The sequence below is a fragment of the Capricornis sumatraensis genome, chromosome 14 (assembly GCF_032405125.1).
Source record: "Capricornis sumatraensis isolate serow.1 chromosome 14, serow.2, whole genome shotgun sequence".
Taxonomy (NCBI): Eukaryota; Metazoa; Chordata; class Mammalia; order Artiodactyla; family Bovidae; genus Capricornis; species Capricornis sumatraensis.
Genome location: NC_091082.1, coordinates 42,346,469 through 42,361,798, shown reverse-complemented (window position 1 = coordinate 42,361,798; position 15,330 = coordinate 42,346,469). Strand labels below are relative to the sequence as shown.

The 15,330-nt window shown below is 42.8% G+C and overlaps 1 protein-coding gene across 1 annotated transcript; it reads left to right on the top strand.

Moving 5' to 3' along the window:
• Positions 1-9,509: 9,509 nt before the first annotated feature.
• Positions 9,510-14,632, top strand: MAP1LC3C (microtubule associated protein 1 light chain 3 gamma). Its single transcript, XM_068986644.1, has 4 exons — positions 9,510-9,567; positions 9,674-9,729; positions 9,928-10,034; positions 14,407-14,632. Exons 1-4 carry the CDS (start codon positions 9,510-9,512, stop codon positions 14,630-14,632), a joined length of 447 nt encoding a protein of 148 aa, XP_068842745.1.
• Positions 14,633-15,330: the final 698 nt, after the last annotated feature.

Here is a 15,330-nt window from a genome sequence, read left to right as displayed (position 1 = left end):
TTCCCATCTCTCTCAGAAGTTTCCAGAGTTTATTGTGATCCACATAGTCAAAGGCTTTGGCATAGTCAATAAAGCAGAAATAGATGTTTTTCTGGAACTCTTGCTTTTTCCATGATCCAGCAGATGTTGGCAATTTGATCTCTGGTTCCTCTGCCTTTTCTAAAACCAGCTTGAACATCTGGAATTTCACGGTTCACGTATTGCTGAAGCCTGGCTTGGAGAATTTTGAGCATTACTTTACTAGCATATGAGATGAATGCAATTGTGTGGTAGTTTGAGCATTCTTTGGCATTGCCTTTCTTTGGGATTGGAATGAAAACTGACCTTTTCCAGTCCTGTGGCCACTGCTGAGTTTTCCAAATTCTCTGGCATATTGAGTGCAGCACTTTCACAGCATCATCTTTCAGGATTTGAAATAGCTCTACTGGAATTCCATCACCTCCAGTAGCTTTGTTCATAGTGATGCTCTCTAAGGCCCACTTGACTTCACATTCCAGGATGTCTGGCTCTAGGTGACTGATCACACCATCGTGACTATCTTGGTCGTGAAGATCTTTTTTGTATAGTTCTGTGTATTCTTGCCACTTCTTAATATCTTCTGCTTCTCTTAGGTCCATACCATTTCTGTCCTTTATCGAGCCCATCCTTGCATGAAATGTTCCCTTGGTATCTCTAATTTTCTTGAAGAGATCTCTAGTCTTTCCCATTCTGTTGTTTTACTCTATTTGCACTGATCACTGAGGAAGGCTTTCTTATCTCTTCTTGCTATTCTCTGGAACTCTGCATTCAGATTCTTATATCTTTCCTTTTCTCCTTTGCTTTTCCCTTCCCTTCTTTTCACAGCTAGTTGTAAGTCCTCCTCAGACAGCCATTTTGCTTTTTTGCATTTCTTTTCCATGGGGATGGTCTTGATCCCTGTCTCCTATACAATGTCACGAACCTCCGTCCATAGTTCATCAGGCACTCTATCTATCAGATCTAGGCCCTTAAATCTATTTCTCACTTCCACTATATAATCATAAGGAATTTGATTTAGGTCATACCTGAATGGTCTAGTGGTTTTCCCCACTTTCTTCAATTTAAGTCTGAATTTGGCAAGAAGAAGTTCATGATCTGAGCCACAGTCAGCTCCTGGTCTTGTTTTTGTTGACTGTATAGAGCTTCTCCATCTTTGGCTGCAAAGAATATAATCAATCTGATTTCGGTATTGACCATCTGGTGATGTCCATGTGTAGAGTCTTGTCTTGTGTTGTTGGAAGAGGGTGTTTGCTATGACCAGTGTGGTCTCTTGGCAAAACTCTATTAGTCTTTGCCCTGCTTAATTCCGTATTCCAGGCCAAATTTGCCTATACTCCAGGTGTTTAATAGTTATTTTAAATATTTTGTCTGATATTTCTAGTATCTGTGTCATCTCTGAGTCTGATTCTATATCTTGTGTCCTGAAAGTGTTTTCATTTTCCGTGTTTTGTGTGTGTGTGTGTGTATCATGTTTTCTGATTGACTTGTATTGATGCCATATATTGATGTAGGAAAGTAGTGACTGAAGTAAATAATACAGTTGGAAATGAGCATGCATCTTCCACTGGGGGTTAGAGTGAGGCATTGTAAAGTCTACTCAGGAGTTTAACTAGCTTGGGTTTATTATTGCTATGACAATAAAGTCCTCTAGTGTGGTGCTAGGGTTTTTAGTTTTGTTTGTTTCTCAGTGTTCCTGCTCTATCTTCAGTTTTTAGCCTTCTTCATACACTTATGTCTCAGAAGGAGTCTATCTTCAACCCCTTGCCCCTCTCCATCAGTAGACTCCTGTTGTTTATTGTTGCTTGTTTAATGACTAGATGCAGCCTGTGCTGTGCTTAGTCGCTCAGTCATGTCTGACTCTTTGTGACCCCATGGACTGTAGCCCACCAGGCTCCTCTGTCCATAGGATTCTCCAGGCAAGAATACTGGAATGGGTTGCCACGCCCTCCTCCAGGAGATCTTCCCAACCTAGAGATCAAACCCAGGTCTGCATGTGCCACATTGTAGATGCATTCATTTATGATCTGAGTCACCAGGGAAGCCTAAGAATACTCAAGTGTGTAGCCTAACCCTTCTCAAGGGGATCTTCCTGACCCAGGAGTCAAACTGGGACCTGTTGTATTGCAGATGGATTCTTTACCAGCTGAGCTACCAGGGAAGCCCAGATGCAGCCTGAGGGTAATGTAAAACTATATCAATTACATTTGACTTTATAATCCACTGCACAATCAGCATTATCCACCTTTGTTTCTCAGTGCCCAGAAAGTTCCTAGCAATATGATCAGCATTTCAAGTTCTTATTACATGACTTCTGGATACCAGGCATTGCATATTGTATAGCACCTGAAGTCTTTATAAACATGTGTCAGTTTAACAGTTGTTGACTCATGGCTTAGCAGGGACAGAAGAATAATTGAATGCCAGATAGGGATCAGAAGACTTGATATATATTAATAATTCTGATTTGCCCAAAACTCTTAAGTGACCTTGAGTAAACTATTGAACCTTTGTTGTCTTCTTTTTTTTTCTCATAGAACAAACATTACAGCTCCAAAATTCTGTGAACCAAACAGTAAATTCTCTGATTTATCCCTGGTGGCTCAGATGGTAAAGATTCTGCCTGCAATGTAGGAGACTCAGGTTCTAGCCCTGGGTTGGGAAGATCCCCTGGAGAAGGGAATGGCTACTCACTCTAGTATTCTTGCTTGGAGAATTCCATGGACCAAGGAGCCTGGCGAGCTACAGTCCATGGGGTTGTAAAGTCAGATAGGACTGTGCAACTAACACACATTTTAAAGTCTATTCCAAAGGCTCCACAAGGGGGCAGCTCCTCCACATTGCTTAATGTCTGAAAAGAATTCCACAAGTCTTTAAGTCTTTACAAACTCACCCTTGCATACAATATTTTACTTTTGTTTCTTTTAATTGTACAAGTCAGGCACAAATATAGTCACACTTATGAAAAAAGTTCCAGCATTACAGACTAACTTCAAGTCTCTTAATTAGTACCCCCAATCCTAATTTTCCCTACTGTCAGCTCATGGGCATTTTATTTTTTTATGAAGTTTTATTTTCTGTGACTTCTTTAAAACAGTTTCTGAAACTAACTAGTTTTACTCCACATAGGATTTAAACATCTTTTCCTAATAAAGATAGATTAGTTTACCTTTAATTATTCTAACTCCATAAAATGCATGTCATAATTAACTTATTTCTTAATGACGTTTAGATAGCGTTTTCAGTATTTAAACAATGTTGCATCAAAAATTTCTATACTGCATTTTGGAAAAAAGTGAAAATTCTCCCTCTCAAAATTCCATAGTAATTAAGATTTGAAAGCTAATTTATCCAACCAAAAGAGGAATGTTTTAGTAATTTTACTAGCCACAAAAATATATAACAGGAAAGATGTTACAGAAAAGGAGCTAGAAGGAGAAACACTTAACAGCCTTCCTTGGAAAATTTGCTCCATTTCATGATATAAATCATTTTAGATGCCATTACTGTTAGGGTGCTTCACAGAAATGTTTTTGTTGTAGAGAAGACTAGACCTAGGCAACAAATGGCCTAATTAATACAGAACAGAGACAAGAAAGACTCAAGTGTGGCTACCCAGTGAGGGTAGGTTCTGTGTCTTGGTTACCTCTTTGTCTTCTACACTGTGAGGGACATGTTTGATGGGAATAAGCCAGAGCTGTTTATATGTCATATACCCAAGGGAAAAAAAAAAAAAGATATGTCTGGTGTTACTGCATGCGTACACGCTAAGTTACTCAGTTGTGCCAGATTCTTTGCAACCCCATGACTGTAGCCCGCCAGGTCCCTCTGTCCAAGCAATTCTCCAGGCAAGAATACTAGAGTGGGTTTCTATTTTCTCCTTCAGGGGAATCTTCCCAGCCCAGGGAATGAACCCACGTCTCTTGTGTCTCCTGCACTAGCAGGCAGGTTCTTTTCCACTAGCGTCATCTGGGAAGCCCCTGGTGGTATTAATGGATATAAGTTGTACCTATAGCAAATATTCCCAGAGAAATAGACAGGTTCTTCTTTGGAACTTTTTTAGAATTTGGAACCTGATTGTCCTTGAATGGGATGTGTGAAACAAAGACAAGTGAAGAGGCAGTTGGGATGCTTTCTGTGACCAAAACTTAGAGAAAGGGATGTACAGAATATGTTTGCAGAAAAGTGAAACTAGCTTAGCCAGACCATTCTAAACATGGAGGTTTGTTAGGCTACAGGACCAACAGTCAGGTGTTGTCAGGAATGTGTGTGTGTATGCTCAGTCCTGTCCTTTTTGCGACCCCACAGACTGTAGCCCATCAGGCTTTTCTGTCCATGGGATTTCCCAGGCAAGAATACTGGAGTGGGTTGCCATTTCTGTCTCTAGGGGTACTTTCCAACTCAGATCAAAGCAGCATTTCTAGCATCTTCTGTATTAGCAGGCAGATTCTCTGCCACTGTGCCAGCCCATACATTAGAATAAATAAGAGGTGCAGAAGCAAGAATTTGCCTAGAATCTTAACAAAATGGGCTTGGAACTCCCTCTGTGGCTGATCTCATCAAGGCCTGCCACCTCCCCAACCTGGTGTTCAAACTGGGGTCCAAACTCACATTAGGCTTATTTTCCCCTTTCTACTTCCCTGTGTCTACAAGATGCTTTGATGTCAGAAAAGCATCCCATATTTTAATTTTAACATTTTTTCCTCATATTTAATTTTTTTCCCATAAGACACAAACACCTGAAAATTTGACTCATTAGAGGAGACCAAGGATTATGACAATGGATTTTGGAGCTGTGGGGCAGGACCTTAAATCATTTACACTTACCCCCATAGGACCTGGAGGCAGCCTACTCACCTTTATTCTGGGATGCCATCTTTTGATTTCTGAAGAGACCATCTGTGATGGTATTTGGGGACCAAAGGAAGAATAGTCTTTGGAGGTATTGAAAAGGTATTCTTCATTTATAGACTTAAAGTGTTTAATACCTATATTTGGAGGTATTGAGGGGGTATTCTTCATTTTGATCTGAACTTTGAAGATTTGTACACTGGAATGACAGTGTCTGGCCCTTTAAGAACTGTGCAGATGAGGAGGTTCCCAGAGAAATGTCTAAGAAAATATTTCCCCTAAAGCACAATATTTTCTACTCCCAACTTTTCAACTTAAAATTCAAGAGCACGTTAGCAGCATGGTTTTTGTGTTGTTCAAATTCTACCACCTGTGCAATACAGTGCATGTTATTTTTTCTCTGAGCTTCAGTTCTCTTTTTCAGAAGAAATGAGAAAATATAGGTAGTAATTAGCAAGTACAGTTTCAAACGATGTGCACTTCCTGCATATTCCAATGAGGGAAATAGTGATGATGAAGACATTTGTGATATTGATAAGCCAAGTCTGTTGCCCAGACTGACCTTGTCTTTTTCAAATAACATTACCCCTCTGATCCTCAAGCTGTTCATCAATTAAATGGTGACAACATTAACTTACACTTTATTGTTGTAAGTGTTTGCATATATTAACTAATTCATTTGATGCTCACAGTCCCCCAAGGTAGATATTATTTTTATTTTATACACAGCGTGTCAGGGGACATTTAACAGGAGGATTCTTGCATGCTGTTTTCTATTTCTCAAGGATTCTCTGTCCCTTATCAGTTCCTGTTTCAAGAATGAGTAAAGCTGCATGCAGTTCTCAGGACTGAGGTCATGGAATGAGACATGCAGTGACTGTTTTCAGCGTCAGCGACCTTGTATGTATTAGACTATCCATATTGTGGCTATTGATAAAATTTCATCCTGTGCAATAGCTGAGTAATCATCTTACTAAAGATATATAAGCCTGCATTTCTGCTAATAAAGCACTTTTGCTCCATCAGAGCTTGGGTCCCTGTGTCTTTCTTTCTTTCTGTCTTCCTCTCTTTCTCTCTCTCCCTCCCTCCAGCTCTCTCTCTTTCACTTTCTTGTTGGTGACTCTGGACTGCCAGGTCCTGGTCCATTAAAGGACCCCAACAACAGGGTAACTGAGGCAGAGAGAGAGGTTGGTTGCATCAATTGCCATAAGGTCACACAGCTAGTAGGTAAAAGATCCAGAGTTCAGCCCCAAGTGGTATGTTTTTTGCTTGTTGCTGTTTTGGTCACTAAGTTGCATTGGACTCTTACGGACCCCATGGATGTAGCCCACCAAGCTCCTCTGTCCTTGGGATTTCCTAGGCAAGAATATTGGAGTGGGTTGCCATTAACTTTTCCAAGTATGTATATGTATACCAAATGGTATGCATACTATTGTTGTGGAATATTAAAATGTAAAATTAATAAAGAACATAGTAATTGCTTGGAATATAATCACTATGTTGGAAAAAGTAGTGATTATGATAGAGGCCTCTCTATAGGTATGGTCAAATGATTAATGTTCATCAGTGGAATATGAGTGAACACTATGGGATATTACCACGTTAAACACTTTAAGTCTGAGAAGACTATGTGTAAGTGTCTTTTCCACCTATTTTTCTCATTTGAACTTGTGGAAACAAAGAACCTTGAGACGGCAGAATTTCAAGTGTACAGCAGGACGTGCACTTGAATTTCTTCTGAAACAATGCCAAACAGGGAGTCTCCTACCTGTACTGGAGTGCGATATGGGTGAAAATCAACTTTTTTTATGTTTATCTATTAAAGTTAGGGGGTTTCCCTGGTGGCTCAACAGTAAAGAATCTGCCTGCAGTGTCAGAGATGTGAGTTTGATCCCTGGGTCAGGAAGACCCTCTGGAGAAGGAACTGGCAACCCACTCCAGTATTCTTGCCTGGGAAATCTCATGGACAGAGGAGCCTGGGGGACTACAGTTCATGGGATGGCAAAGAGTTGGGCTTGACTTAGCTTGTGGACTTGACTAAGTTGTGTTTGACTCTTTGTGACCCCATAAACTGCAGCACACCAGGCTTCCCTGTCTTTCACTATCTCCCAGAGTTTGCTCAAACTCATATCCTTTGAGTCAGTGATGCTATCTAACCATCTCATCTTCTGTGAACCCCTTATCCTCTTGTTCAATCTTTTCCAGCATCAGGATATTTTCCAATGAGTCAGCCCTTCACATCAGGTGGCCAACATATTGGAACTTCAGCCTTAGCATCAGTCCTCCCAATGAATATTCAGGACTGATTTCCTTTAGGATTGACTGGTTTGATCTCCTTATAGTCCAAGGGACTCTCAAGAGTCTTCTCCAGCACTACAATTCAAAGGCAGCAATTCTTCAGTTCTCAGTCTTCTATATGGTCCAGCTCTAACATTCATACATGACTACTGGAAAAACCATAGCTTTGACTATATGGACCTTTTTGGCAAAGTGATGCCTCTGATTTTTAACCATTAAATGGAAATAATGATTATTTTCCTCAAGTATAAGTATTTCCTATATCTAGGAAAGAAAAATATCATAAAGTTAATATGAAATATGTAAAATTCTTTCTTCTTGAGAAATAAAAAGACATTTTGAAAACCCAGAGCTTAAGAGATTGGTTAGATGATATTGAGTGGAGATGAGAAGGAAAGCAAAACCAAGACAGGGAAAAGAAAAGGGTCCCAAAGCAATCATGTTTCTGTGGAAGACTGCCAGACCATAACAGAATGCCAGCACCTCTAGTCATTGCCCCAACCTACTCCCAGGACATTGTCCATGGAGGAATGGCCGTACGATCTGCAAGCCTTCTAAGACACCCTTCTAAGTAGTGAGGCCAAGTTCCCTCTCCTCCCTGTGGACTCAAAGGACTCAGAGTGAGTCCAGCAACTTTATGATGTCCTAGCTTCCTGTTGTTGTTCTTTAGTCATAAAGTCACTTCCGACTATTTGGTGACTCCATGAACTATATCCTGCCAGGCTTCTCTGTGGAATTTTTCCAGGCAAGAATACTGGTGTGGGGTGGCATTTCCTTCTCCAGGGGATCTTCCTGACCCAGAGATTGAACCCGTGTCTCCTACATTGGTAGGTGGATTTTTAACCAGGGAATCCTACCTAGCTTCCTAGGCAGGAGAAAAGGCAAAAATAAATAAATAAGTTTTAATGGAGAAGTTTTAAGTAGTGAAAGTGAAAGTCTCTCATTTGTGTCTAACTCTTTGTGACCCCCATGGTCTATACAGTCCATGGAATTCTCTAGGCCAGAATACTGGAGTGGGTAGCTGTTTCTTCTCCAGGGTATCTTCCCAACCCAGGGATCAAACACAGATCTCTCGCATTGCAGGTGAATTCTTTACCAGCTGAGCCACAAGGGAAGCCCATAAAGAAGCAAAATAAACTACTTTTCTTTGTGTCTCTCCACAAACCTAGAGAATGTTTGGTTTTCTCTATGTCATCATCATTAGGCTGAAGACTTCAATGTCCGATGTCCTGCATGGAACAGAACCAGGGATGACCCATGAAAGTCATGGTACCTTCAGAGACCGTGGAAGAAATCCAAATGGTCCTATTTATTCTTAGGACATACCTGAATAAGATGGCAGGACCACTGTGCTCCTGGATGTAAGGTAAGGAGGTGATCAGCATCAAATGGGAAAGCTGAATCACTAGAACCATAATTAATGCATAAAAGAAGCACAATCAGGTGAAACACCCTGATCTGAGAATAAGGAGACCAGTGAATCAGCTTCCATGCATCTCAGTTTCATCATCTTTTAAATGCAAGATCCTGAGAATAACAGTCAGTGTTCTACACACATTCCTAGACCTGTAAAAATATGAACAAAATATGTTGGAAATACTACTTTGCTACACAGCTGGATTTTAACGCTGGTTTTACGTATTTTTATCTGGACAAATTGTTCAACCTTTTGGGAATACCTATTAGTATTTCTTACTGTGAAAAATAGCAATATATTTCAGGATAAGGTGAATCACTATTCAATTTGCTTCATTACTGTAGTATTACAATGTCCTCACATGAAACTGTTTCTATCCATAACTTCTTCGCTTAGGCTCACAGGACCATTCATAGGGAGGACCAGTGCTTTTTGTTTTAGTCACTGTCATGTCGGACTCTTTGCCACCCCACGGCCCCTCTGTCTATGGAATCTTCCAGGCAAGAATACTGGTGCGGGTTGCCATTTCCTTCTCCAGGGGATGTTCCCGATCCAGGGATCGAACCTGCATCTCCTGCAATGTCAGGCAGATTTTTACCTCTGGGCCAATAGGGAAGCCTCAATGATCAATGAATGACAATATAAAATTTAATTTCTTTAGCAAAACCAAAATTTTTAAATAGTAGTGAGTGAAGTAACTTTCTTGAACCAGCAACCAGGTGCCTGTTTCATTTCCTTTCTCAGAACTGACCTCCTCCTGCCCGGGGAGAAGGGAGGGTTGGAGAAGGGTGATGTCAGACAGCCCTACATAAAAGCCTCCATTGGGCTCCTGCCGGCAGTTTGGAAGCAGCTGGAAGGATGAATTAGGTCCTGGTGGTGAGATTTTTTTTTTTTTTCCAGGCAGACACAGACACAACTGTTGAGCAAAATGCAGACTCCACAGAAAAGCCCAAGCCTCAGACCTTTCAAGCAGAGGAAGAGCTTAGGTAAAGCTCTCAGAATAGCTCTCTGGGTTTTGGCCCTTGAGACAGCAAGAGAAGGTACAGACTTCTGTATGTGCTGATGTGCTCATTTAATCTTAAATGTTCACAGCAACCAGAAGAGAGGAAGTTGCTGGAATCAGAGTGAAGTTCCCTGGCAAGATCCCGGTAAGACTCCATTGTCCTGGGGAGTGAGAGTGAGGGTGAGGGCAGGGATTAGGGGGAGGGGGCTGTGAGAGCCTATTCAAAACACCAAAACCAGCCAATGACCTCCTTCTTTCTAGTCCAAGTTCCTCAGACATAGAAAAGTGAGGTGTATCCTTTGACATTTGCTTCAGAGGAGATTCAGGTTGAAACACTTGACAGGTGATAGTGGAGCGCTACCCCAGGGAGAAGTTCCTGCCCCGGCTGGACAAGACCAAGTTCCTGGTCCCACAGGAACTGACCATGACCCAGTTCCTCAGCGTCATTCGGTAGGTAGCTAAGAGCCTGGGGGGTGGGGGTGGGGGGGGTGTTGTGTGGGCTTGGGCTTTTGGGACAATGAGAGATGGGAGGTGGCAGAGAGAAGGAGAATGGTTTGTGCTCCCCCTTTCTCTTCAATATGCCTTTTGTGTGTGTGTGTGTGTGTGTGTGTGTGTGTGCACGTGTGGCTGTCCTGCGTCTCCGTTGCTGTGTGGGGGTTTTTCTCTAGTTGTGGCCGGCTGAGGCTACTCTAGTTCTGGTGCACGGGCTTCTCACTGTAGCACTTCTCTTGTTGCAAAGCATGACGCTAGGGCACGTGGGCTTCAGTAGTTGCTTCACGTGGGCTCAGCAATTGTGGCTTCCAGGCTCTAGAGCACAGGCTCAGTGCCTGTGGTGCAGGGGCTGAGCTGCTCTACGACATGTGGGATCTTCCCAGGCCAGGAATCGAAGAACCCATGTCTCCTGCATTGGCAGGCGGACTCTTGGACTCTTTACCACTGAGCCACCAGGGGGGCCCCAACTATGCCTTTAAAAAGGATGATCTCATGAGTAACCAGTTTTAAAATGATGTCAAATATTTTGCTACCACTCTAAAATAAATGAGCACTCCCAGTATTGATGTATCAGCTATTTTTTCCTTTGTTTCCACATTTTACTGGTACTGCGTTTTAATTTCTGCCTTCAAATTTCTCTAAGAATTTTTCAAAGGGACCTTTAGAAACTGGTCCAAAACCCTGTTTTCAGCTATTTTAAAAGCCCAGTGACAGCATTTTACCTCTAAATATTTTCCCTCTTGTGGCTGGGAGGGAATTTGGGGTAGGAACATGCACTGTCCACCTGCTGAATCACTGAGCAGGAGAACCACACCTTCCCCACATCCTTCTTTCTTCCATTCAGAACAAGGGAAGGCATAGAGTAAAACCAGTGTTGCTGACTTTGAAACTTAAGGGATTGAGGTGGTCATCTGCCAGCTGGACTCAATAAAAAATGATATGAAACCAAAAATAGCTGACTAAGGGTTCCATAAACATGGCTGGCATGTGAGTCTGCCTGTGCTGGAAACAACCTCTCAAAATTTTGGCTGATGCAGACAGTTTCATCTGAGAGTTTATTATGATGCTTTTTAAAATGAGCTCTTTCAGAAGGCCCTGCATTCTTCTCAGACCTACTTAAGGGTTAGGTTAATCCATGGAAATTGGGGCAACTCAGGGAGAACCACAGTCGGGTGCAGACCCCTCCTTCTGTCAGCCAACAGGCTGCTGGGGCACAGCGTGGCTTCACCAAGAAGTGAATTTTGACACAACTTTCTCCTTTTTTCCATACAGGTACACCTCCAGTTATCATACGCTTCATCCTTCATCCTAATAATTTTGAATCTTTGTATGTATGTTAGTCACTCAGTCGTGTCCAACTCTTTGCAACCCCCGGGTCTGTGACTCACCAGGCTCCTCTGTCCATGGGATTTCCCAGACAAGAATATTGGAGTGGGTTGCCATTTCCTTCTCCAGAGTATCTCCTCGACCCAGGAGAACCTGATCTCCTGCATTGCAAGCAGATTCTTTACCATCTGAGCCACTAGGGAAGCCCTTGAATCTTTACATTAAGTCATAATGGGTGCTTAACATCAATATGTTTAGATGACTTGAATCTTAACATTGTCATTAAGCACACTGATATTAAGCACCCATTATGTATCATGCACTGTGCTGGGAGCTGCACAAAGAGCAATGAAAAATACAGACCAAAAGTCCTACGCTAAACAACATTTAAACTAAAGCTTCCACTCTTGGAGACTCCTCACCCTTAATAAAATGAGACCCTAGTGGAAGAAGAAAGGAGATGAAGGTGCAATGTAGAAATATAGGAGCCCCATCTTCAGACCTACTCTTTCCATGTAGAACAGGCATTTGCTCACCACACGAGAGCAGTGCAATGGTCAGGGTCTGGTCTTTGGATTATCCAGTGTTAGTTAACCAGATTCTGAAATTACTTCCTCTCCCACCCACCACATAAATTTAGCTCCTCCTAGCTAAGAGTAGTGGAGAAGGCAATGGCACCCCACTCCAGTACTCTTGCCTGGAAAATCCCATGGATGGAGGAGCCTGGTAGGCTGCAGTCCATGGGGTTACAAAGAGTCGGACATGACTGAGCGACTTCTTTCACTTTTCACTTTCCTGCACTGGAAAAGGAAATGGCAACCCACTCCAGTGTTCTTGCCTGGAGAATCTCAGGGATGGTGGAGGCTGGTGGGCTGCCATCTCTGGGGTCACACTGGGTCGGACACGACTAAAGCGACTTAGCAGCAGCAGCAGCAGCTAAGAGTAGGGGTGTAATGGCTGTGCCTCTAACGTCTGGGTGGAGGATGGTCAGATAGGGCGAGCCATTGCCAACAGATTCATCTTGCTCTGCTATTAAAACAATTCAGAACTCCTATGAATCTAGCCAAACATGGCTGCTCCTCTGCATCCACAACCCAAGGGGAGGGATTTATACTTTTGCATAGTAATGCTTTTTCAAATGGGCTTCCCTGGTGGCTCAGATGGTAAAGACTGCCTGCAATGCAGGAGACCCGGGTTCAATCCCTGCCCAGATTGCTCAGTGGTAAAGACTATGCTTGCCAATGCAGAAGATGCGGGTTCAATCTCTGGGTCCAGAAGTTCCCCTGGGGGAGGAAATGGCAACCCACCCCAGTATTCTTGCCTGGAGAATCCCCATGGACACAGGAACCTGCGAGCTATAATCCATGGGGTTGCAAAGAGTAGGACACAATTTAGCAACTAAACAACAACAACCTTTTCCAAATGTCACGCCCAAAGCTGCTTAACTGACATGTCTAAATACACAGCATTATGTGTTTTATTTGCACCACTCAGGAAATTCTTAACTTGAAATTCATAGCAAACTGAGGCATATTTACTTAGCATTTTTGAGCTAAGAATATTTTTTTCTAGTTTTTAATGGGATGGTCTCACAGTCTGAGCTCATCTATGAGTTTGAAGACATTTCAAATCTCCAGAAAATGAACAATCTTTTAGCCAGTTTCTAATAAATTTATCTTATTTACTGCAGAGAGACAGAGAGCTATGATAAGCAGATTCTTTGATTTCTTTTATTATTATATTTTTAATTGTGATAAAATATTATTTTAATCATTTTTAAGCAAGCAGATCATGGCTTTAAATACATTCACATTGTTGTGCAACTATTACCAGTATCCATCTCATCTTCCCAAAGGAAAACTCTGTCCCCATTAAAGACTGATTTTCCCATCCTCTCCTTCCCCTAATCCCTGGAAACCAGCATACCTTCTATCTCTAAGAATTTGACTATGCTAGGTACCTCATGTAAGTGGGATCAGATGGTATCCTTTTGTGACTGACTTATTTCACTGGCCATACTGTCCTTAAAATTCATCCATATTGTAGCATTTACTTGTCAGAATTTCCTTCCTTTTTTAAGGGTGATTAATACTCCATTTATAGATGGACCACGTTTTGTTTATTCATGTGTTGATGGACACTTGAGTTGCTTCCATCAGATTCTTTAGCTTCTGTGCCTTAGTTTATCTGTTATTAGGGAATGAAATGGAACAAAGACTGAAGCTGTATATTAAAAAGTTAAGTAGTGACTTTTCACTTTCCTTGAAGTCGGTAATTAATAATCTGCATGCCCGTGCAGGGGCCGCAGGATTGCCCACTCATCTGGGAACTAAGATCCCACATGCACTGGGTCAACTAGGCCTGTGCAGCCCAGCTGCTGGAGCCTTAGTGCCCTAGAGCCAGTGCTCCACGACAAGAGAAGTCACCCTAGCGAGACGCCCAGGAACAGCAGCTAGAGAGTAGCCCCTGCTTGCCACAACTGCAGAAAGCCCACACGCAGTAACAAAGACCCAGTACAGACAAAAATATAGAAGTAAAAATTTTCAAAAAAAAGTAATGACCAGGTATAAATTCCTGTTTTAGCAGTCACTAGTATAAGCAAGCAAATAGATATAAATGACACTTTGAAAGACTCCGGGCAGCAGCAGGAGTGGAAGTTAGACTGCCTGTGCTTCGAGAGTAACATTTCAGGGCAAGTTCTGCCTGCTTCACGGTCCCACAGATTCCTGGGCTGCTTCCAAGATCTAATAAACCAAAACCGTAGGATGGAGTCCACTTTCAACAGGACTCTCCTAGGTAATTCTAAAGTTTGAGGGTAACAGTCCTGGAGTAGGGAGGTGGGGGCATCTTGGGTAGACGGGCTTACACTGGCCAAATAAAAGTAAGAAAGGCTGTGGGTCAGCGATCATTCTCTTCTGGATTAACTTTTGCTTCCGGGTTAACTTTCGCTTCCGGGTTAACTTTTTCCCTTCCTGTCCCCTGCACACCCTCTTCCCCAACCCAGGAGCCGCATGGTCCTAGGGGCCACTGAAGCCTTTTACTTGCTGGTGAACAACAAGAGCCTGGGAAGTATGAATGTGACCATGGCAGAGATCTACAGGGACTACAAGGACGAGGATGGCTTTGTCTACATGACCTATGCCTCCCAGGAGATGTTTGGCTGCTTGGGATCAGCAGCCCACAAGGATAGGAGCAACCTTGGGGAGGACAGGCCCTGCCATCCTCTCTAGTGCGTGTGCTGTAACCAATGGGTTCACCAGCGCAGGAGGTACGGACTGCTTTGTGTGTGTGCAGTGATGATCCAGGGGCAAACCCCCTGCAGTGATCAGCACCAACCATGACAATGAGGCGAGACCTGCCGTGTTTCCTTTTTTGTGCTCACCCTCTTTGGTGGCTCTTGAAATTTTTGGAAATAGTCAGTCTTTTCTGAGAAAGAAGTAGTTAACTTGCTCAGTGTGCTGGGGAGGTATTTTAAGTGTTTCCTGTGATGGAGGCCAAGCTGGAGGCCCTGGAGGTGTGTGATCTGCCTTGGTGGGCAGGAGTCCCGAGTATGCTTGGGCGTGGAGATCCTGTGACCTGTGGATGGTCTCCATGGAGCCCGGTGCAGCCATCGTGAACTGCCTCATTTGGGGGCGGTGGGGGTGGCGGGTGGAATGACTGCAGAGGGGAAGTGGCCTTATCTATGTCATTAAAGAGATTATTGTTATTTGCACAGCATTCACTTGACTTGGTTGTTTCCCCTTATATTCTTTTAGTCTGTCTGTGCCCCTCACAAATTTATGCCAAAGTGGTGACTGCTCAGTTTCAAATAATTTAAGTGATTAGTTTTCCTTACAATAGAAGTTTGTGAGTGCCATTTCTTTGGAGCATCTGAGCTGATTGCCAGCATGCCCACGGCTGAGCGCATTGCCAACAACAGTGTATTTTG